Source organism: Lytechinus pictus, chromosome 6 (genome assembly GCF_037042905.1).
Source record: "Lytechinus pictus isolate F3 Inbred chromosome 6, Lp3.0, whole genome shotgun sequence".
Classification (NCBI taxonomy): Eukaryota; Metazoa; Echinodermata; class Echinoidea; order Temnopleuroida; family Toxopneustidae; genus Lytechinus; species Lytechinus pictus.
The window spans coordinates 3,308,508-3,331,715 of NC_087250.1; the positions used below are offsets into that span (position 1 = coordinate 3,308,508).

Genomic DNA, 23,208 nt, shown 5'->3' on the forward strand with positions numbered 1-23,208 from the left:
ATCAACTCACAAATCATATTCATGATTACAAAAGTGCTTAAAATATCCAGTTTTCAGGCCTCAGTGTCAACACATTTTACTCACTCATTTAGGCTTCTTACATTAATAAATATGATAATAAAATTTTCATGAATTCTTAATGACTAAATTGTGCCTTTTCAGAAAAGAATATCGACAACATCACAGTTTCATATGTTTCATATCGCGCTCAGGAAGAGGAATAAGAAAGTTGTCATCATTTTCATATGATGACAAAATGTCTTTAGACCTAGAATGTCCAGGTCCTAGGTCAAAATAATAATGAAGATATCAGCTCGCGCTTCACACTTTCCACATCCACTTCACAATTTCCATACACAATGCTTTAGATAGTGCTCAAATTCACCATTTTAATACCGAAATATCAAGTATTTTCTGCTCGCGCTTCGCGCTCGCATTGCTTTTTCGATGAGATTAATATCTTGCTCAATATAGGCTGATATGGAGCTTAAAATATCAAGTTACGAAGTCAATATACAAAACATATTTCATCTCGGATATCGAGCTTTCATTATTTTTAAATTCACAAATTGATTTTTCAAGTGCTCTGTAAAATGTCCGTTTTATGGTCTAAATATTAATATTTTCAGCAAACGGTGCTCGGTCGCATTATTTGATTTGCATAGGCCTACTTCTTTATAAATTCTTACAAACCGTCCTTAAAATGCATCTTAAACGAATTGTATACTATCATGATTGCCAATTTGTATAGAAAAAACACTGTATTTGATTATGTCATATTGTTTACAAGTTAGTAAATTTGGTACTTAATTTCCTTCTTTAATGTTTAATTGCTTTCTCCCAAGAATAATACACACAAAAACACCTTGCAATTTACAAGGTGTTCTTGTGTGTATTATCTTTGCATAAAGTTTTTTAGCTTACTGTATTAAGTTATAAAGCCACATCTTTATCTGGAATGTGCACCAATTGTTTCATAATTATTAGCTTCTTGTTAGTTGAACTGTTTTAAAATAACAGATTTATAGCTATACTTGACAGTGTTAGTGTTGATAGTTGCGTTATCGACAATATTTCTACCTATAAAGGTGTATTTTTTACGTTTTATCTATTTGCCTGATTTCTTACCTGAAATTAAACCCAAAATAAATATTTTTTAAAATCAGATCAGTTGGAATCAGAGATATTCAGCATTTGTGATTATTATGACTAATCGTGTTCAATTGTTCTATGAAAACTTAGAATGAGGGCCAGTTTACAAATTTTCTGATTTATATATGCATAGCCAAACGGGAGGTTTCGGGTGCAAGCCCCCCCCCCCCCCCCCCCCCCCCATTTAAACCCCATCTAAACTCATAAATTCTGACATTTTCACCCATTTTATCTCTGTTCCTGCAGCCAGATTTTTTGGAGCATACCCCATTTTTAATTCTTATACATAAACAAAGGTCTGGAGAAAAAATCATGCTTTTGTCCACCGTGTCCACATAATTTCGCTAACAGACCAGACTATTGGATCTACCCCGGCTCGACTCACGTTAGCTTGCTCCATGCTACCGATGCACGTCGTGTCCGACCGCGTCCGGGTCCCGCCTTGGGGCCATTGCATGCAGTCATGTCCGCATATGGGAATAACGATGTAATATCGATGTGGCAGATATGGCAAGTTCCGACTCGAAGTCCTCGTATAAGACACAGTAGAAGTCTGGATCTATTCTAAGTGAGTTGAGCCACATGGCTAATTTGCTTGTTTGTTATGTTAAAACAGTAGTCGCGTACATTTTATTTAAGGCACTTGCCAGCTTAAAACGAAACTCGAATTTCAATTTCTTTTATTTTCCCAGCGTGTTTGTCCCATTGATGACACCGTTAGAACAAAAATCGCATCGAAATCCAAAAAATCGCCAAAAATCCTAAACCTGAGCGATTTCGAACGCGACCCGGGTGATTTGCGCTCGCATGATCAATTTGTAAAAATATGTTTACCCATGCATCCTATCAAAATTAAAAAAATGCATAAAATATCAATTTTTTAGGCCTTGAATTCATCAAAAATTTCGCGCTTTCATTAAGCCTATTACATTAATAAATACATTTTTTATGATTTGCTATAAAGTGTCCCATTTTTAGTATGGAATATCAGCAAGTTTCATCTCGCGCTTAAAAATGATGAATAGGAGGATGGTCATCATTTTCATATGATGACGAATGTTCTTAGAATGTCCCGGTCGTAGGTCAAAATGATAAGAAAAAAAATCAGCTCGCGCTTCGCGCTCGCATCAATCATTTAGTAAGGCCTATATACCTTTCCTGTTCATGATTACAAAAAAGTGCTTAGAATTCCACTTATTAGGTCAGAACATCAACAAATTTCAGCTCGCGCTTCGCGCTTGCATTAATCGATTATTGAAATATGTATTGTCTTCCTGGCAAACTGCAAACAGTCCGTTTTCGATTAGGCTAAAATATATTAAAACTTTATGATCGCGCTTCACGCTCGCATCTTGTTCAGGATCACAAACATTGCCCAGAATGTGTGATGTTTTAAAAGAATAAAGCTAAAGTGACTGTTAGGACTACCCCTTCAAAGAAACAAACGAAAGTCAATTTTGAGCGGCTGATCGGGGAAATCCCCCCCCCCCCCTTATTGGCAAATGCTCGATCCGCCCCTTGCAGCAGCAGTAGTAAGTGTACAAGCAGTGCCATCCATTGTAACGATTGTTATTAATAATCATCATCACGTATGTTACAAAGAAAACGGCAGTGATGAAAAATAACATTATTTATAGGTAATGTGTTGTAATCATGACTAATGATGACATGACAATATTAATAACAATGATGGTGATAATGATTATGATAAAGATTATAGATATGCTTTGATGACAAGAATAATTCTGACAGATCTGACCGCAATTTTGACAACAATTTTCAAACTTAAAAAATAGCTAACTCTAAAGAATGATAACAAGGTTAATTTCTATTCCATTAGGATTTTCCTTGTATCATTCTCTTTGGCCAACAAGAATGTTTTTGGTCTTAATGATATTTTGAAAAGATTTGATGAACTTGAACACAATCTTCAATTTATCATATTCAAATGGGCTATGTCAATGGCATTATAAGCAAAACGAATTTGAGGGGCCAAGCATGGCATATAATAGAGCAACATGTTTGCCAAAAAAAATGTTGAGAGTGATTGAAGCGAACGAGCGATTGTGACAATATGTTTAGAAAATGATATCACATTCACTCATTTTCCTTTCCTTTTTTTCATTTTCTAAGTTTATTCTTGGTGGTGGAACTTATTCTCTCTCCTTCTCTTTCTCTCTCTCTCTCTCTCTCTTTGGGGGGTCTGATTTTTTTAACAGGCGAGAAAGAGGAATGGGAAGAGAGAGAGAGAGAAAGGGGGAAGAAGGAGGAGAAACATGTGAGGGCGTAAAAAGATGGGGGTGACACATTAATTTTGGCTGGTTAGGTAGAATATGCTGCAAAATCAGTTAATTATGTTGATAGGTAGTACATTTATTTATTTATTTATTCATTTATTAGAACATTTATTCAGGTACAAAAGATCAGCATAAAACTGTTTTTCATCAATGACCTGATGAAAACATGAGGAACAACATAAATCATCATATCATACATGAAAATAAAGTCAAAATCTAAGTCAAAGATAACAATGCTTGGTAACATCAATTAACAAATATTTTTACTTAAATGATAATATGAATCAAACTGAAATATTTAAGTTATCAAAAGGGAACCGTTACTAATTATAAAATTACTAATTGTATAATTTATTCACTGATAAAAAACACTGAAATGATAGTAATGAAGTACATTTTTTCTAAATTTCATATGTTTTGTTGTGGGTCTAGTGTCTCAGTTTTACTAAACAAAGTATTAAAAAAAAGTTTACTTCTTTTTAATCATATGGCTCGACAGTGAATTTCATTTCACTACAGTTTCAAGGAAATAAACAATTATTTTGTGTGTGTAAATATGGTTTAATAGAGAGCTCTATTTTACTGTTTCAATTAATAATTAAGATATACCCTTGTTACACCCACAAATGTAATAACACTTTACCCACAAATGTAATAACGCCCACAAATGTAATAACATTTTACCCACAAATGTAATAATTTCACCCACAAATGTAATAATGCACTTTACCCACAAATGTAATAATTTATGATCGCCCACAAATGTAATAATGACTTTATCCACAAATGTAATAAATTTGAAGGGATTTTGGGCGAATCCATTCTAAACCTAAATCCTATAGTAATACGTTCATATAGCACAAAAGAGCAAAGTCTTTTTTTCCAGAACCGGTTATTTCAAAAATTAAAATATAAGTCCAAACTAAGATACGATAATGATATTCCAGTAGAATAAAAATGAGAATCGAGCTTAGTCTTTTTTCCAGACCCAGTTAATTAAAACTGGTGGAATAAATGTCTTTGTTGTTGTTTTGACTTATACGGCGCGTGTTGTGAATATATGTGCTAAGAGTAAATTGACAAACCAGTGTATTTTGGAACCAGATATGAATAACATATGTTGCGTTTGGTGAGCTGAAAGGGGGCTAATATAGTATGTGTAGGGTGTAGAATTTGTGGCGCACATGGGGTGGGGGTGATGGTTTTGAACGGTATCAGGACAACTACCCCCTGGACAATCACCCCCGGACAACTACCCCCCGAGGACAATTACCCCCCGAGGACAATTACCCCCCGGACAATTACCCCCCGAGGACAACTACCCCCCGGACAACTACCCCCCGGACAACTACCCCCCTGACAATTACCCCCTAGACAAAAGGAGTGCACAGAGTCATACGTCGGCCGTACGTTTGACGTAAGAAGTACTCAAGGCATTCTCGAGTATATTGGAATCAAACGTACGCCGTAAGAAAGCTGTAAAATTGAGCTCCATCCATAGGCGGATCCAGGGGGGCCGAGGGCCCCCCCCCCCCCCCCCTATCGGCAGAGCAAAAAAGTGGGGAAAAAGGGGGAAAGAAAGAAAAAAAGAAAAAGAAGGGGAAAGAAAGGAGGAAAAATAAGAGGTAAAATAAGAAGAGGGAGACGAGTGAAAAAAAAAGGTCAGGGGATGACTTGGAAAATGATGAAAAAATAAATTTCATGTCACTATATTAATATTTTCGCTCGCGCTTCGCGCTTGCATAGCCTGTTCGATGAGATACACATTTTGCTAAATAGGCTGATATGTAGCTTAAAATGTCAAGTTTTGAAGTCGATATTACAAAGCATATTTCAGCTCGGACATTATTCATAATTTTGTTTGATTTACAAACTGATTTTTAAGTGCTCTGTTTAATGTCCGTTTTATGGTGTGAATAAAACTTGCAGCTTGCGCTATGCGCTCGCATTATTTGATTTGCCAAATTATATAACAAACTACTTAAAACCCCTCTTTTATGACAGTTTACCAAAAATTTCGTCTCACGATTTGCGCTCGCATTTATGTTAAAAATATATCAACTCACAAATCATATTCATGATTACAAAAGTGCTTAAAATATCTAGTTTTCAGGCCTCAGTGTCAACACATTTTACTCACTCATTTAGGCTTTTTACATGCATTAATAAATATGATAATAAAATTTTCATGAATTCTTAATGACTAAATTGTGCCTTTTCAGAAAAGAATATCGACAATATCACAGTTTCATATGTTTCATATCGCGCTCAGGAAGAGGAATAAGAAAGTTGTCATCATTTTCATATGATGACAAAATGTCCTTAGACCTAGAATGTCCAGGTCCTAGGTCAAAATAATAATGAAGATATCAGCTCGCGCTTCACACTCGCATCATTTATTAAGTGCTTTCCACATCCACTTCACAATTTCCATACACAATGCTTTAGATAGTGCTCAAATTCACCATTTTAATACCGAAATATCAAGTATTTTCCGCTCGCGCTTCGCGCTCGCATTGCTTTTTCGATGAGATTAATATCTTGCTCAATATAGGCTGATATGGAGCTTAAAATATCAAGTTTCGAAGTCAATATACAAAACATATTTCATCTCGGATATCGAGCTTTCATTATTTTTAAATTCACAAATTGATTTTTCAAGTGCTCTGTAAAATGTCCGTTTTATGGTTTAAATATTAATATTTTCAGCTAACGGTGCTCGGTCGCATTATTTGATTTGCCTAGGCCTACTTCTTTATAAATTCTTACAAACCGTCCTTAAAATGCACCTTAAACGATTTGTATACTATCATGATTGCCAATTTGTATAGAAAAAACACTGTATTTGATTATGTCATATTGTTTACAAGTTAGTAAATTTGGTACTTAATTTCCTTCTTTAATGTTTAATTGCTTTCACCCAAGAATAATACACACAAAAACACCTTGTAATTTACAAGGTGTTCTTGTGTGTATTATCTTTGCATAAAGTTTTTTAGCTTACTGTATTAAGTTATAAAGCCACATCTTAATCTGGAATGTGCACCAATTGTTTCATAATTCTTAGCTTCTTGTTAGTTGAACTGTTTTAAAATAACAGATTTATAGGTCTACTTGACAGTGTTAGTGTTGATAGTTGCGTTATCGACTTTCAATATTTCTACCTATAAAGGTGTCTTTTTTACGTTTTATCTATTTGCCTGATTTCTTACCTGAAATTAAACCCAAAATAAATATTTAAAAAAATCAGATCAGTTGGAATCAGAGATATTCAGCATTTGTGATTATTATGACTAATCGTGTTCAATTGTTCTATGAAAACTTAAAATGAGGGCCAGTTTACAAATTTTCTGATGTATATATGCATAGCCAAACGGGAGGTTTCGGGTGCAAGCCCCCCCCCCCCCCCCCATTTTCCATGATGCAGAAGGCGCCGCTAAACAAAAGCAAAAAAGGAAAAAAAAAGAAAGTGAGAGAACAGGAGAAAGAGCAATATAAAAGAGAAAGAAAAAGTTATTAGCGTAAGATAAAAGAGAAAATATTTCGGAAACCTGTGCCAACGACGAAAACTTACAATGGGTCCCTCTTAATTCTAACATTGATGCCGGAGAGAAGGGGGGATTTTCTGAAGGTAATTGTCTGGGGGTAATTGTCCGGGGGGTAATTGTCCTCGGGGGGTAATTATCCGGGGGGGTAATTGTCCGGGTGGTAATTGTCCTCGGGGGGGGGGGTAATTGTCCGGGGGTAGTTGTCCGGGGGGTGATTGTCCAGGGGGTAGTTGTCCTGGAACCATTTGTGTTGCGGTTGTAACTATTAAAATCATTATCATCATCACCTTGTCATGGGGAACTATCCTTGTGATCATTACATTCATGTAATAGTTTGGTTGATAATCAACACATCATAATTTCTCCCCAGATACTGAGAACCCGGTTATAACTGGTTGCCCGCCATCCATGACTGTACCCACGGAGAATGGAACAATGTATGCTACGGTGTCGTGGAATGCACCAAACGCAACTGATAATTCAAATAACGTTACACTGACTTTTAACGAGGAGCACACCTATAGGAATTCTGGCTTGTTTCCCATCGGTCTCATCCCTCTTTCTTACACAGCCAAAGACGCATCAGGGAATAGAGCATCTTGCACATTCACTGTATCCGTTATAGGTAGATATATTGAAATAGGGTTCCATATGTTGTTATTTTTTCTTATAGTCGGTTTTACTATGTAATTTCGCCGGATTTTTTGGAGAAGTTGAAAATTATACGATTTCGGAAAAGTTATTATATAAGAATTCAGAATAACAATGTTTCCATTTGCACCGTGACCTATATGACCGCCATCTTGGATTTTTCAAAATGGCCCCACAAAACCAGGTAAGGTTTTTGTATTCTGCTTATTATACTGATAGGGGTTATTTGTATTGCTGTTGTAACTCTTATCATCATAATCATCATCGCCTTGTCATCATATCCTTGTTATCGTTACATGCATGTAATAGTATGGATGATAATCAACACATCATAATTTCTCCCCAGACACTGAGGTACCGGTTATAACCACTGAACTGGACATTCATCCCCCAAACTCTACCCCCGGACATCCACCACCCTGACTTCCACCCCGGACATCCACCCCCGGACATCTACCCTCCGGACATCTACCTCCCGGACATCTTCCCCGGACATCCACCCCCAGACATCTACCCCATACATCCAGTCCCGGACATCCACCACCCGGACATCCACCCCCGGAATCCACCCTGGACATTCATCCCCCAGACATCCACCCCCGGACATCCACCCCCCGGACATCTAACCCCCGGACATCCACCCCGCTGACATCCACCCCCCGGAAATCTACCCCCCGGACATCTAACCCCGGACATCTTTCCCCGGACATTTACACCCCGGATATAACCTCCCCCTCCACCGGACATCAACCCCAGGACATCTTTTCCCCAGACATCTACTCCCGGACATAAACCCCCCAGATATCAACCCCCGGACATTCACCCCCGGACGTCTATCCCCGGACATCTACCCCTGGACATCTACCCCTGTATCCCATGGACTATTTGCCGGATTTCATAGAGAGAATGTGTATCTGAGCTAATACAATCATGCGAGCGCGTAGCGCTGGATTAAGATTTGTATTGTCAGCACTTTTTAGTAAGCATGAACAGGGTGCATATCCCTTTAAAACCGAATAATTAAGACATCGAATCGCGAGCAGAGTAATTTGTGCATATTGACTTTATAACGGGATCTTTAATATTATATGTTATCAAATGCAAAGTGACATTTGTTATAACAAATCGGGTAGTATCCGGTCGTAAATAGTGCATGTCATGAGCATGATGAATATACATGTAAGTCCAATTATTTTGTTGATATATACTAAAATCAGGTAAGGTTTTTGTATTCTGCTTGTTATGCTGATAGAGGTTATTTGTGTTGCCGTTGTAACTATTAAAATCATTATCATCATCACCTTGTCATGGGGAACTATCCTTGTGATCATTACATTCATGTAATAGTTTGGTTGATAATCAACACATCATAATTTCTCCCCAGATACTGAGAACCCAGTTATTACTGGTTGCCCGCCATCCATGACTGTACCCACGGAGGATGGAACGATGTATGCTACAGTGTCGTGGAATGCTCCAAACGCAACTGATAATTCAAATAACGTTACACTGACTTTTAACGAGGAGCACACCTATAGGAATTCTGGCTTGTTTCCCATCGGTCTCATCCCTCTTTCTTACACAGCCAAAGACGCATCAGGGAATAGAGCATCTTGCACATTCACTGTATCCGTTATAGGTAGATATATTGAAATAGTATTCCATATATTGTTATTTTTTCTTATAGTCGGTTTTACTATGTAATTTCGCCGGATTTTTTGGAGAAGTTGAAAATTATACGATTTCGGAAAAGTTATTATATAAGAATTCAGAATAACAATGTTTCCATTTGCACCGTGACCTATATGACCGCCATCTTGGATTTTTCAAAATGGCCCCACAAAACCAGGTAAGGTTTTTGTATTCTGCTTATTATACTGATAGGGGTTATTTGTATTGCTGTCGTAACTCTTATCATCATAATCATCATCGCCTTGTCATCCTATCCTTGTTATCGTTACATGCATGTAATAGTATGGATGATAATCAACACATCATAATTTCTCCCCGGACACTGAGGTACCGGTTATAACCACTGAACTGGACATCCACCCACGGACATCCACCACCCGGACATCCACCCGGACATCCACCCCCGGACATCTACCCTCCGGACATCTACCTCCCGGACATCTTCCCCGGACATCCACCCCCAGACATCTACCCCATACATCCAGTCCCGGACATCCACCACCCGGACATCCACCCCCGGAATCCACCCTGGACATTCATCCCCCAGACATCCACCCCCGGACATCCACCCCCCGGACATCTAACCCCCGGACATCCACCCCGCTGACATCCACCCCCCGGAAATCTACCCCCCGGACATCTAACCCCGGACATCTTCCCCCGGACATTTACACCCCGGATATAACCTCCCCCTCCCCCGGACATCAACCCCAGGACATCTTTCCCCCAGACATCTACTCCCGGACATAAACCCCCCAGATATCAACCCCCGGACATTTACCCCCGGACGTCTATCCCCGGACATCTACCCCTGGACATCTACCCCTGTATCCCATGGACTATATGCCGGATTTCATAGAGAGAATGTGTATCTGAGCTAATACAATCATGCGAGCGCGTAGCGCTGGATTAAGATTTTTATTGTCAGCACTTTTTAGTAAGCATGAACAGGGTGCATATCCCTTTAAAACCAAATAATTAAGACATCGAATCGCGAGCAGAGTAATTTGTGCATGTTGACTTTATAACGGGATCTTTTATACTATATGTTATCAAATGCAAAGTGACATTTGTTAAAACAAATTGGGTAGTATCCGGTCGTAAATAGTGCGTGTCATGAGCATGATGAATATACATGTAAGTCCAATTATTTTGTTGATATATACTAAAATCAGGTAAGGTTTTTGTATTCTGCTTGTTATGCTGATAGAGGTTATTTGTGTTGCCGTTGTAACTATTAAAATCATTATCATCATCACCTTGTCATGGGGAACTATCCTTGTGATCATTACATTCATGTAATAGTTTGGTTGATAATCAACACATCATAATTTCTCCCCAGATACTGAGAACCCAGTTATTACTGGTTGCCCGCCATCCATGACTGTACCCACGGAGACTGGAACGATGTATGCTACAGTGTCGTGGAATGCTCCAAACGCAACTGATAATTCAAATAACGTTACACTGACTTTTAACGAGGAGCACACCTATAGGAATTCTGGCTTGTTTCCCATCGGTCTCATCCCTCTTTCTTACACAGCCAAAGACGCATCAGGGAATAGAGCATCTTGCACATTCACTGTATCCGTTATAGGTAGATATATTGAAATAGTATTCCATATATTGTTATTTTTTCTTATAGTCGGTTTTACTATGTAATTTCGCCGGATTTTTTGGAGAAGTTGAAAATTATACGATTTCGGAAAAGTTATTATATAAGAATTCAGAATAACAATGTTTCCATTTGCACCGTGACCTATATGACCGCCATCTTGGATTTTTCAAAATGGCCCCACAAAACCAGGTAAGGTTTTTGTATTCTGCTTATTATACTGATAGGGGTTATTTGTATTGCTGTCGTAACTTTTATCATCATAATCATCATCGCCTTGTCATCCTATCCTTGTTATCGTTACATGCATGTAATAGTATGGATGATAATCAACACATCATAATTTCTCCCCGGACACTGAGGTACCGGTTATAACCACTGAACTGGACATCCACCCACGGACATCCACCACCCGGACATCCACCCGGACATCCACCCCCGGACATCTACCCTCCGGACATCTACCTCCCGGACATCTTCCCCGGACATCCACCCCCAGACATCTACCCCATACATCCAGTCCCGGACATCCACCACCCGGACATCCACCCCCGGAATCCACCCTGGACATTCATCCCCCAGACATCCACCCCCGGACATCCACCCCCCGGACATCTAACCCCCGGACATCCACCCCGCTGACATCCACCCCCCGGAAATCTACCCCCCCGGACATCTAACCCCGGACATCTTCCCCCGGACATTTACACCCCGGATATAACCTCCCCCTCCCCCGGACATCAACCCCAGGACATCTTTCCCCCAGACATCTACTCCCGGACATAAACCCCCCAGATATCAACCCCCGGACATTTACCCCCGGACGTCTATCCCCGGACATCTACCCCTGGACATCTACCCCTGTATCCCATGGACTATATGCCGGATTTCATAGAGAGAATGTGTATCTGAGCTAATACAATCATGCGAGCGCGTAGCGCTGGATTAAGATTTTTATTGTCAGCACTTTTTAGTAAGCATGAACAGGGTGCATATCCCTTTAAAACCAAATAATTAAGACATCGAATCGCGAGCAGAGTAATTTGTGCATGTTGACTTTATAACGGGATCTTTTATACTATATGTTATCAAATGCAAAGTGACATTTGTTAAAACAAATTGGGTAGTATCCGGTCGTAAATAGTGCGTGTCATGAGCATGATGAATATACATGTAAGTCCAATTATTTTGTTGATATATACTAAAATCAGGTAAGGTTTTTGTATTCTGCTTGTTATGCTGATAGAGGTTATTTGTGTTGCCGTTGTAACTATTAAAATCATTATCATCATCACCTTGTCATGGGGAACTATCCTTGTGATCATTACATTCATGTAATAGTTTGGATGATAATCAACACGTCAAATTTCTCCCCAGATACTGAGAATCCGGTTATAACTGGTTGCCCGCCATCCATGACTGTACCCACGGAGAATGGAACAATGTATGCTACAGTGTCGTGGAATGCTCCAAACGCAACTGATAATTCAAATAACGTTACACTGACTTTTAACGAGGAGCACACCTATAGGAATTCTGGCTTGTTTCCCATCGGTCTCATCCCTCTTTCTTACACAGCCAAAGACGCATCAGGGAATAGAGCATCTTGCACATTCACTGTATCCGTTATAGGTAGATATATTGAAATGGGGTTCCATATATTGTTATTTTTTCTTATAGTCGGTTTTACTATGTAATTTCGCCGGATTTTTTGGAGAAGTTGAAAATTATACGATTTCGGAAAAGTTATTCTATAAGAATTCAGAATAACAATGTTTCCATTTGCACCGTGACCTATATGACCGCCATCTTGGATTTTTCAAAATGGCCCCACAAAACCAGGTAAGGTTTTTGTATTCTGCTTATTATGCTGATAGGGGTTATTTGTATGGCTGTTGTAACTCTTATCATCATAATCATCATCGCCTTGTCATCCTATCCTTGTTATCGTTACATGCATGTAATAGTATGGATGATAATCAACACATCATAATTTCTCCCTAGACACTGAGGTACCGGTTATAACCACTGAACTGGACATCCACCCCCGGACATCCACCCCCCAGACATCTAACCCCCGGACATTCACCCCGCTGACATCCACCCCCCGGACATTTACACCCCGGATATAACCTCCCCCAAAAAAATTCCCGGTCATATCATGGTATGAACAGGCGTAATGGTGTAATGAGGCGACTATTTTGAAAGGGCCGGATATTGCGTATCGGGCAGAATTTATCTTTAAAAAAAAAGCTGCGAGCGAGCGAAGCGAGCGGGCAAAAAATTTGACCTTTTTAATACAAAAATCCAAATTTTGTGATAGATTTTGAAATGATTTCTAGAAAATAATATATTTCACTCTTCTCTCTTCCATTCCTTTTTTGTGGTCTGAACGCCACTATGAACAGGATTCTTTGCGGCAGTAGCGTGAAGAGTAATAAAAACGAGGGGCGCAGTATGACACATGTGCTAAATAGCTGCTTAATATAAGTCCCGAGCGAGCAAAGCGAGCGAGAAAAAAATCACCTTTTTCATGAGAATCTAACTGTGAGATATTTTTGAAATTATATTCAGTAAATAAAATGATATCCTACACTTTTTCTTTGCTTTTCTTTCCTCCTTCTTTTTTGTTCTTGTTTGAAGAACTTTTGGGGGCCAATGTCTTAACCCTTCCATAATCATATACGGCAGTGCTGTGCGGTTGGGGTCCGGGGCGGAGCCCCCCCCCCCCCCCAAACTTCTTGATATCAAAGCCACTTAAACCTCGCAGATTGCCGCTATTTTAATCAAATCGCGGGTATATACAGAATATAGCTTTTTCACAACACATTTATTCAACCCAGTTGCGTAATGAACCAAATATTTGAGGTGGCAAAACATAGCATTGTGGGAAAATTTATGTGTTTCATTTTGTCTATCAGTAATTGGAAATTAGCCGAGAAGTTTTTAATTGACAATTCGAATAGAAGTCCTTTAATTGTAAATTGTACTCTAAAACGAGTGACCGAATGGTGAAAGTTGTATGCCAGTCAGTTGGGGGGTAGGGGATATGGTTGGTAGAATGTTTATCTAACTGGAAATCTTCAGATACAAGCATTCTAGCTGTCTAGGGATGATAAAATACCATTAAACAATTAAATTTGTTAACCAGGCGCAAAATTGATAATACACCTGATTTGATCCCCCCCCCCCCAGGGCAGTGGGTGAGGGTCGGGAAAATTTGAACCCTATCAATTCCTGATAGATTGGACCCAAGTGAATCCAAAATGAAACAAGGGAGCTGTGTCATGACACACCGTACCATACTAATATCATCATGATAAATTATGGAGCCATCTAGTGTTGTAGTAAGGGTTTCACTGCATAAAATCCTAAAATGGGGTTGATTTTTACATCAGTTGACCGAGAATAATCGTATAAATTAACGATGTTCTTTTTGTTCATTATCATAGTCAGCTCAAACACTTGCAGGTGTCTCCTTTTACGAATTTTTTTACCGTTTCCCTTTGGCTTACATGTTTGCAATCATACATGAAATGCTCTCAAAAAACACTGATTAAAACTTATTGGGCTAGTTCAACGCAACATTGCGTAAAAGTTACTTGCGCAAAATATAATTTTACCTGACCAACATGCATTTTCCCATTTTACCAAATAATTATGTGGTAACTTTTTTTTTTTGGGGGGGGGGTTAGAGTTTATGATTAGAGAAAGAATGATGCAAAGGATAATATCAACGTTGATTTAGAAATACGATAAACGAATTGATAATAATTATGCAGTAATGGAATTGCACACTCGATTGAACATAGTTTTTACGAGTGTTATCACTTCAGGGGCCTGTTGCAGAAAGAGTGCAAGTCAAAATATCAAGCGCAAGTCCCGAATTCGGGTGCTTCATTGGCTGAAAATCAAGTTGCGCAAGATTTTTTTAGTTGCGTTTGATCGCAACTCTTTCTGCAACGGGCCCCAGGTCTTTTTGTGGGTTTAAAAGTAGCTGTACAGAAGCGGATCCAGCTCCCGCCAATAGGGGGGGCCACATTTATTTTCACCCATATTCTCCCCGATCGGCCGCTAAAAGTTGATTTATGTTTGTTTCTTTGAATGGGTTGTCCCGGTGGCGTAGTGAGCCAAAAAGTTGAAGGGGGCTCGATACGGCGTATCGCGTAAAATTATTAAGAAGTTGCGAGCGTGCGAAGCAAGTGAGCAAAAATTTTGACATTTTTACTACAAAAATCAAAGTTTGTGATAGATTTTGACATAACATTTGCAAAATAATAGGCTTATATTTTACCTTTATCCCTTTCCGTTTCTCCTTTTTTTTCTTGGTCGTGATTTTTTTTTTTGGGGGGGGGCAAAACGCCGTTGTCCTAACAGTTATTTGTTATCTTTATTCTTATAAAACAACATAAGAAAGTGTAATAATCTCATTAGCCCTATTTAATTAGTGCGAGCGCGAAGCGCGAGCTAAAATTCTTTGGAATTGAATGTATTTTGTCCTGAAAATTGAATATTCTGGGCAATGTTTGTGAACCTGAACAAAATGCGTATGTAACTAGATAATAACTGCAAGCGCGAAGCGTCAGCAGAAAATTTTAATATGGGTTCTGGCTTGATCGGAAAGGGACCTGTTAAGGACGTTTTGTAGTCAGCCATGAAGACGATAGATATTTAAACTATTGAATAATGCCAGCGCGAAGTGCGAGCTGAAAATTTTTGACATTCGGACGTAAAAAAATGACATTCTAAACACTTTTTTAATCATTAACGGTATAGATATAAAACCAAACAATTGATGCGAGCGCGAAGCGCGACCAAAAAAAGTGAGATTTCAGACCTAAGAATGGGACACTATTTATGTTTTGTAAATCATGAAAAGGGTGGGTAATTTGGTATCTTTCTACATTAATATTGCGAGCGCAAAGCGCGAGCAGAAAATTTTTGATATTCTGATCTGAAACTTTGATGATTTGAGAGTAATTTAATTTTAGATAATTTTAATCTAAAGCACTGTGTAGGGGAATTGTGAAGAGAATGTGGGTAGCATTTAATAAATGATGCAAGTGCGAAGCGCGAGCTAATATTATTATTTTGACCTAGGACCTGGACATTCAAGGCCTAAGGACATTTTGTCATCATATGAAAATGATTACTACATTCCTATTCCTCTTCCTAAGCGCGATATGAAACTTGTCGATATTCTTTTCTGAAAAAGGGACAATTTAGTAATTATAAATTCATGAAAATTTTATTATCATATTTATTAATGTAATAAGCCTAATGAGTGAGTGAAATATGTTGACATTTTGGCTTGAAAACTGGGTATTTCAAGCACCTTTGTACTCATGAATATGATTTATGAGTTGATATATTTTCAACAATAATGCTAGCGCAAATCGCGAGACGAAATTTTTGATAAACTGTTATAAAAGGGAGATTTTTAGTAGTCTGTTACAGAATTGATATATAAAGAATCTTATGGAATAAACAAAGACAATATGTAGGCCTACTTGGCAAATCAAATAATGCGAGTGCACAATGCAAAAAGCTGCAAAATGATTTTCATACAATAAAACGGACATTTTACAAAGCACTTAAAAAAACAATTTGTAAATCAAACAAAATAATGAAAGCTCGATGTCCGAGCTGAAAATGTATATTGACTTCAAAACTTGATATTTTAAGCTTCATATCAGCCTATTGAGCAAGATATGTATTTCATCGAACAGGCTATGCGAGCGCGAACCGCGAGTAAAAATTTGATATAGTGACATGAAATATGTTTTTTTATCATTTTCCAAGTCTTCTTCTGATCTTATTTTATTCACTCGTCTCCCTCTTATCTTTCTTCTTCCTTTTTCCTCCTTTCTTTCCCCTACTTTTTATTTCTTTCTTTCTTTCTCCCTTTTTTCATTTTTTTATCCGCCAATAGGGGGGCCCCGGGCCCCTTCCCCCCCCCCCCCCCTGGATCCGCCTATGCTGTTCTAGCAGTTTGGACCAATATGATTAAAAATCTTCTGTTATGGTACAAAAATCTTCACACCTCGTGTTCATGAAGAGTCGACGCACAGTTCAATGGAAAGTGTCAAGTGGCGATTCCAAAGCGCGAGCTTACCTCATTTTGAGGGGGGGGGGGCGGATATTTCAACAATTTTTGACATGATAATCCAATATTACGAGCACACTTTGTTAGAGGCGTACCTTACTAGACACAAAAATGACAGCGCGAGCTGAAAATTCTAATATACTAACATAAAAAAGGGATAAAGAGGATACATATTTCACCAGTCAAATGAGCAAACTCCGATTTTTTTTTGTCTCACCTGCATAGCAGAGTGAGACTATAGGCGCCGCTTTTCCGACGGCGACGGCGACGGCGGCGTCAACACCAAATCTTAACCTGAGGTTAAGTTTTTGAAATGACAGCATAACTTAGAAAGTATATGGACTTAGTTCATGAAACTTGGCCATAAGGTTAATCATGTATTACTGAACATCCTGCCTGAGTTTCATGTCACATGACCAAGTTCAAAGGTCATTTAGGGTCAATGAACTTAGACCATGTTGGGGGAATCAACATCAAAATCTTAACCTAAGGTTAAGTTTTTGAAATGTCATCATAACTTAGAAAATATATGGACCTAGTTCATGAAACTTATACATAAGGTTAATCAAGTATCACTGAACATCCTGCATGAGTTTCACGTCACATGACCAAGGTCAAAGGTCATTTAGGGTCAATGAACTTTGGCCGAATTGGGGGTATCTGTTGAATTACCATCATAACTTTGAAAGTTTATGGATCTGATTCATGAAACTTGGACATAATAGTAATCAAGTATTACTGAACATCCTGTGCAAGTTTCAGGTCACATGATCAAGGTCAAAGGTCATGTAAGGTCAAAGAACTTTGGCCACGTTGGGGGTATTTGTTGAATTGCCATCATATCTCTATAAGTGTATTGGTCTAGTTCATAAAACGTGGAAATGAGAGTAACCAAGTATCACTGAACATCTTGTGCGAGTTATAGTAGTTTTCAAAATCAGCACTGCTGCTATATTGAATCGCGTGATGCAGGTGAGACGGCCAGAGGCATTCCACTTGTTTTATATTACGATCTGATTGATTGATTGATTGATTGATAAAAAATTAACGACACTATCAACACATGCGTGTCATATAAGTGTCGGACAGTTAATCTGGAAAGGTTACTATAATACAGTACAAATTACCCTAATGCAACTTTACAAAGGAACAGGATTATAAATAAGTGATTATCAGTAATAAATTAATACGTTAACTACTTCCCCGGGATAACTTCCCTACTCTTTACGAAAAGAGGAGTAGGTTTTTTAACGTGCAAATTGTATGACTCTCACTTACACGGGACCGACGGCTTAGAGTCTCCTCCGAAAGACTAGACAATTGGAATAAAATACCTTGCCCAAGGGTATACCTGTTGTGATTGGGATTCGAACAGTTTCCCACCTAAAATCTAATAAAAAGATTGATCTCCTTTAGGAAATTTACAATACATAATCGTGAAATATCTCTAAATAATGTCTTAAGGTCAGGAACATCATAAAAGTTAGTACGAATATGTGCAAAATCAGCACATTCAATGAGGATGTGTTTAACTGTAAGTGTACAATTACATGATATGCATTGAGGTGGATTTTCTCCTGCAAATAAATATGCATGTGTTAAGTGAGAATGTCCAATACGAGCACGGGTTAATACAATGTCTTCCCGTCGTTTAGCTAATGGAAGAGTATTTTGTGATTCAAGTCTTGGTTGGTGTTGATGGAGTTTATTATTAGGATTTAGATCCCATGATGTTTGCCATTTATTTCTAATATAAGTATTAACCTTTGATTTTAGATCATCTGTATTTATATTACGATCTGAAGACTAGATATTTTAGCACTTTTGTTATTTCTAACTAAACAATGAATTCGAGCGCGAAACGCGAGCTGAATTTGTATGTTTATACTAACCTGAAGAGGGGACCTGCCAATGACTATTTGGAGTCACCCATAGAGAGGATACATATCTCATCGATCAACTAGTGTGACCGTGAACCCCGAGCAAAAAATGATATAGGTCTACATTGACCTGAAAAAAAAATGTTAGGGTTGTAAGAACGTTGTAAGAAAATAATGAAGAGGGTACTTATGACAGTATACAAATTTTGCAATTCATCGTAAACTAAAAATGGTAAAAACGAACGTTATTGGCTGGCGCATTCGTAAGCTCAAGCTGCGAAAGAAATATGACGATTATTGCCGGATCGTTTGAACCGTGCACCGGCTCTTCGTATAAAACTATTTTTGGGGGGAGACGTCACATCACATATTTCAAGAAAAATAATATTTATCATTCAAACGGTTTGTTTTCTCCGTCTAAAGAGGGGAATTAATGACTAATCAAAGTGGTTAAATTGTGAATTCGTCAACTACCAACTCGTCCACTCACCACATGGTCTACTTTCATTTAGTCTAATGCCATTCCGTCCATCAATATTTTGTCTAACAACCATTTGGTCCATTTAACGTTTTGTCTAATCATCACTTCGTCTAATCATAATTTCGTCTCATTACCAGTTGGTATATAAATATCCATGTCATTTTTATTCCATTTGCACAATTTAACACTTAGTCTAATTCAACAAATGGTAAATGGACGAAATGGCTATTGGACCAACTATTTATCATACAGAATGGCAGAAACTGAATGAAAGTAGACCATGTGGTGAGTGGGCGAATTGATGGTAGACCAAATTATAGTAGAAGAGTTTGCAATTGGATGAATTGGCATTAGACGAATAAACCATCGAAGAGTGTGGGCTAGCATACCCTTTTCTCCGTAAACGCTGTAGTTAAGCGTTGGTCTTAAGGCCCCCTCACACCTAACCGAATTGCCTGAAATATGCCTTGCGATGGCTGGCGAAAGGCATTTTTTAAGAAATCGCTTTAAATGGTAACTGATGGTAAATCATATTTACCCTTCGTGTTTGGGTTCGTACACCTTCTGAACTAACAGCTGCAATTATTCAAGTTCGCGCGGAAATTTTGAACACGACGAAATGAGAAATCGTTGGCCATCTGTTTGAATTCGCATCTCTTATTTAGTCTGCGGTAATCGTTAGTCTATCGTTCGTGTTTTATTGTCGCGCATAGTCCCTCATCGCACTTTTGCCAAAGTGGACCGATCTCGAAAGAACCCGTAACGAAGCAACACGATGACACAACGAACAAGATTGCCCGATCTATTCCCTCTTCTTCGTTTCTAATCACACGCTATATCACACCATTGCTCACTGTTGGTTCGTCTTATTGGGTTGTATCAACCCTTCGCTCGCCTTCGGCCGCAATTTTCTTAGAGAGGTAAACCGAAAGATCGATACCCTTCGCATGCAATATTTTTCCTTCGCATACCGTTTGTTGATAAAATTTGACAATAGTTACTGATCGCATGATTTGACTGAAATTTTATTTGAATTCGTTGAATTCGCGAGCATGTCGTTCATTTTTCCCATTCGTCACCCTTCGTCCGCCTACATTCGGTCAGGTGTGAGGGGGCTTTAACCTCCATTGCGAGCCAAATTAAGACCGTGATCGGTATTTTGATGGAGGGAGATAACGCAGAGCCAGACGAAGTCTCATCGAAGCATATTCACAGACAGAAATAGACTTCGGTCTACTGTGCAGGTTATTGTTGATCATTTTTAACCAGTTTTATATCATTTGAAAGCTTAGGAAGTCAATAAAATATTTAGCGACCTATATGATTGTTGGTTTTAGGGTGGCAGGTTTGTTTACCTCATCATGGTACTGTTCGCATGTTTTTATCATTATTATTTCAGAATCTTGTTCTGACCCGTGTATAAATGGGGGGACCTGTGAGGAAGGCACTTGTACTTGCCTTGAAGGATTCGCCGGCACTGCGTGTGAGGAAAAGAGTAAGTTGCTTTTTTAATTCGTATTCTTCTTTAACTCCCAAGATTAACATACCGCCGTGCGCGAAGGTGTATGATTTAAACAAAAAAGTAAGTTCACAGACTTGACCAGGAGGAAGTCCCAGATGTTGGTCAGGTGAATGGGCCTGCCAGAGGTCATGTTTATTTTTAAAAGCTATAAATCTCAATGTCCGTCGTCACGAAAAATCGTTAAAGAAGTCCAATTTACATTAGAATGAGAATACTCTTAGTAATTTAGTCAATGTAAAAAAGCATCCTCATCTTCAACAGGCTCCCGTGGATGTAGACTTTGGGGACCGAGAACGTCATTACATATAACATGAACAGCAATGCCTCCTCTAACTTTAACAAGATGTTCCCTAAAATAAAAGTTGCTTTATTATCTACCACAAACGGTTTTGGGGTCACATTGGGCATGTTGGGGGCTCAAAACACGATATTCTTTATTAGAGTTAGAACGCGGATACGGGTGGGGTTAATTGGTGAGGTTCTAATCCGAGTAGGTAGTGATTTGCCAGAACAGTTCTTCGGATAATCTGTGGAGCAAAATCTCTTCTACCTTTCCCAGAAAAATAATACAAGTAAAAGTTGGTTTTTCGGATGTAGTAGAAATGCAGTTTGGCCACATTGGGGCTGCAAAACATTAAACTTGTCTGAACAATTTTGCTACCTAAATAAGTTTGTTAAGCTTAGGTAGACATAACTTTTAGGTTGTTTGAATGTGATAAAACAATCTGGATGAAATCATTATAAGCCAACGTAAATTTGAGACATGTTTTGTTCGTGATAAGGGGTTTATATATTTTCAAACTCCATTTCCATTTTTTTATTGCCCAGCAGCCCATGCACTGCAAAAATACAGGTGTTAATTTAAAAACAGCTCGGAATCTATATTGGAAAAACGCTATATAGAAGTGTTAAAACAGCACCAATTCGGCTTTAGGCTAACACCATAGGCTTTTAAACAACACTAATCAGTGCTTACATAATTCGGTCTTATTTTTAACTGGTGTTATTTTCAACACTTCCCTGCTGTTTTCCGATATAGATGCCGGGCTGGTGTTAAGTCAACACCGGTGTTTTGCAGTGTACCTTCCACAGCATGCCTACAAGGGGGAAATTTAAGGGATGGTCCAGGCTGGAAATATTTATATTTCAATAGATATAGAAAAAATCACAAAGCAAAATGCTGAAAATTTGTTCAAAATCCGATACAATATAACGAAGTTATTTTAGATTAGCATTACGCCGGTGAAACAGTTCTAGGCATGTCTTTATGAATATTCATTAGGTGGGCTGATGATTTTTGTTATTTTGTATTCTATTATATGAAATTAGGTTTATTCAAAATTGCTATACCAAGAACTAAAACAATGGGATTGACAATTATTTTATTGCATGAGTTATTTATTGCCGCAACTTATTTCATCATATGGAGACACGTCATTTACACATGTATGAAAAAATGAAACATTATGATTTCATGTAATAACATGAGACAAGGGAACATGGGGATGTGACATCATCAGCCCACCTAATGAATATTCATCACGATGTGCATATAACTGTTTTCACAAAATATTGATAAACTTCAATAACATTGTTATTTGTTATCCGATTTTGATTAAATTTTAAGCATTTTGCTCTGTGAATGTTACTATATTTATATATAAATAATTTTAGCCCGGACTACCCTTATAAAAATCGCCAATGGTATTTGAATGGTGGCGAATGGTAGTTGAATGGTGATCTGAATGGTAAATGGTACGCGAATGGTATTTCAGTGGTGTTTCAATGGTAAGTTCTTAATGGTAAGTGGTAGTTTATGGTAGTTGAATGGTGATCTGAATGGTAAATGGTACGCGAATGGTATTTAAGTGGTGTTTTAATGGTAAGTTCTTAATGGTAATTGGTAGTTTATTTAATGGTAAATGGTATACCATATACCCAATGGTGTCTCAGTGGTATGTGTCTAATGGTATGATTGGTATGATGAATGGTATACCATACCCAATGGTGTCTCAGTGGTATACAATGGTGTCTCAGTAGTATGTGCCTCTAATGGTATGATTGGTATGATGAATGGTATACCATATACCCAATGGTGTCTCAGTGGTATTCAATGGTGTCTCAGTAGTATGTGCCTCTAATGGTATGATTTGTATGGTGAATGGTATACCATATTCCAATGGTGTCTCAGTGGTATACAATGGTGTCTCAGTAGTATGTGCCTCTAATGGTATGATTGGTATGATGAATGGTATACCATACCC

General features: G+C 38.3%; 1 protein-coding gene across 1 annotated transcript; it reads left to right on the forward strand.

Annotated features, from left to right (window-relative positions):
• Nucleotides 1–7,372: 7,372 nt before the first annotated feature.
• LOC135154470 (hyalin-like) lies at nt 7,373–20,934 on the forward strand. The gene is made up of 5 exons (XM_064100627.1): nt 7,373–7,622; nt 9,033–9,287; nt 10,683–10,937; nt 12,333–12,587; nt 20,822–20,934. Exons 1-5 carry the CDS (start codon nt 7,406–7,408, stop codon nt 20,932–20,934), a joined length of 1,095 nt encoding a protein of 364 aa, XP_063956697.1. The 5' UTR covers nt 7,373–7,405.
• Nucleotides 20,935–23,208: the final 2,274 nt, after the last annotated feature.

What these genes read in the sequence shown, in the direction of transcription:
- LOC135154470 (XM_064100627.1), top strand. Translation starts at nt 7,406, where the DNA reads ATGACTGTACCCACGGAGAATGGAACAATGTATGCTACGGTGTCGTGG. An exon ending in ATTCACTGTATCCGTTATAG is followed by an intron (nt 9,288 to 10,682) that starts GTAGATATATTG and finishes ATTTCTCCCCAG; the next exon opens with ATACTGAGAACCCAGTTATT. An exon ending in ATTCACTGTATCCGTTATAG is followed by an intron (nt 10,938 to 12,332) that starts GTAGATATATTG and finishes ATTTCTCCCCAG; the next exon opens with ATACTGAGAATCCGGTTATA.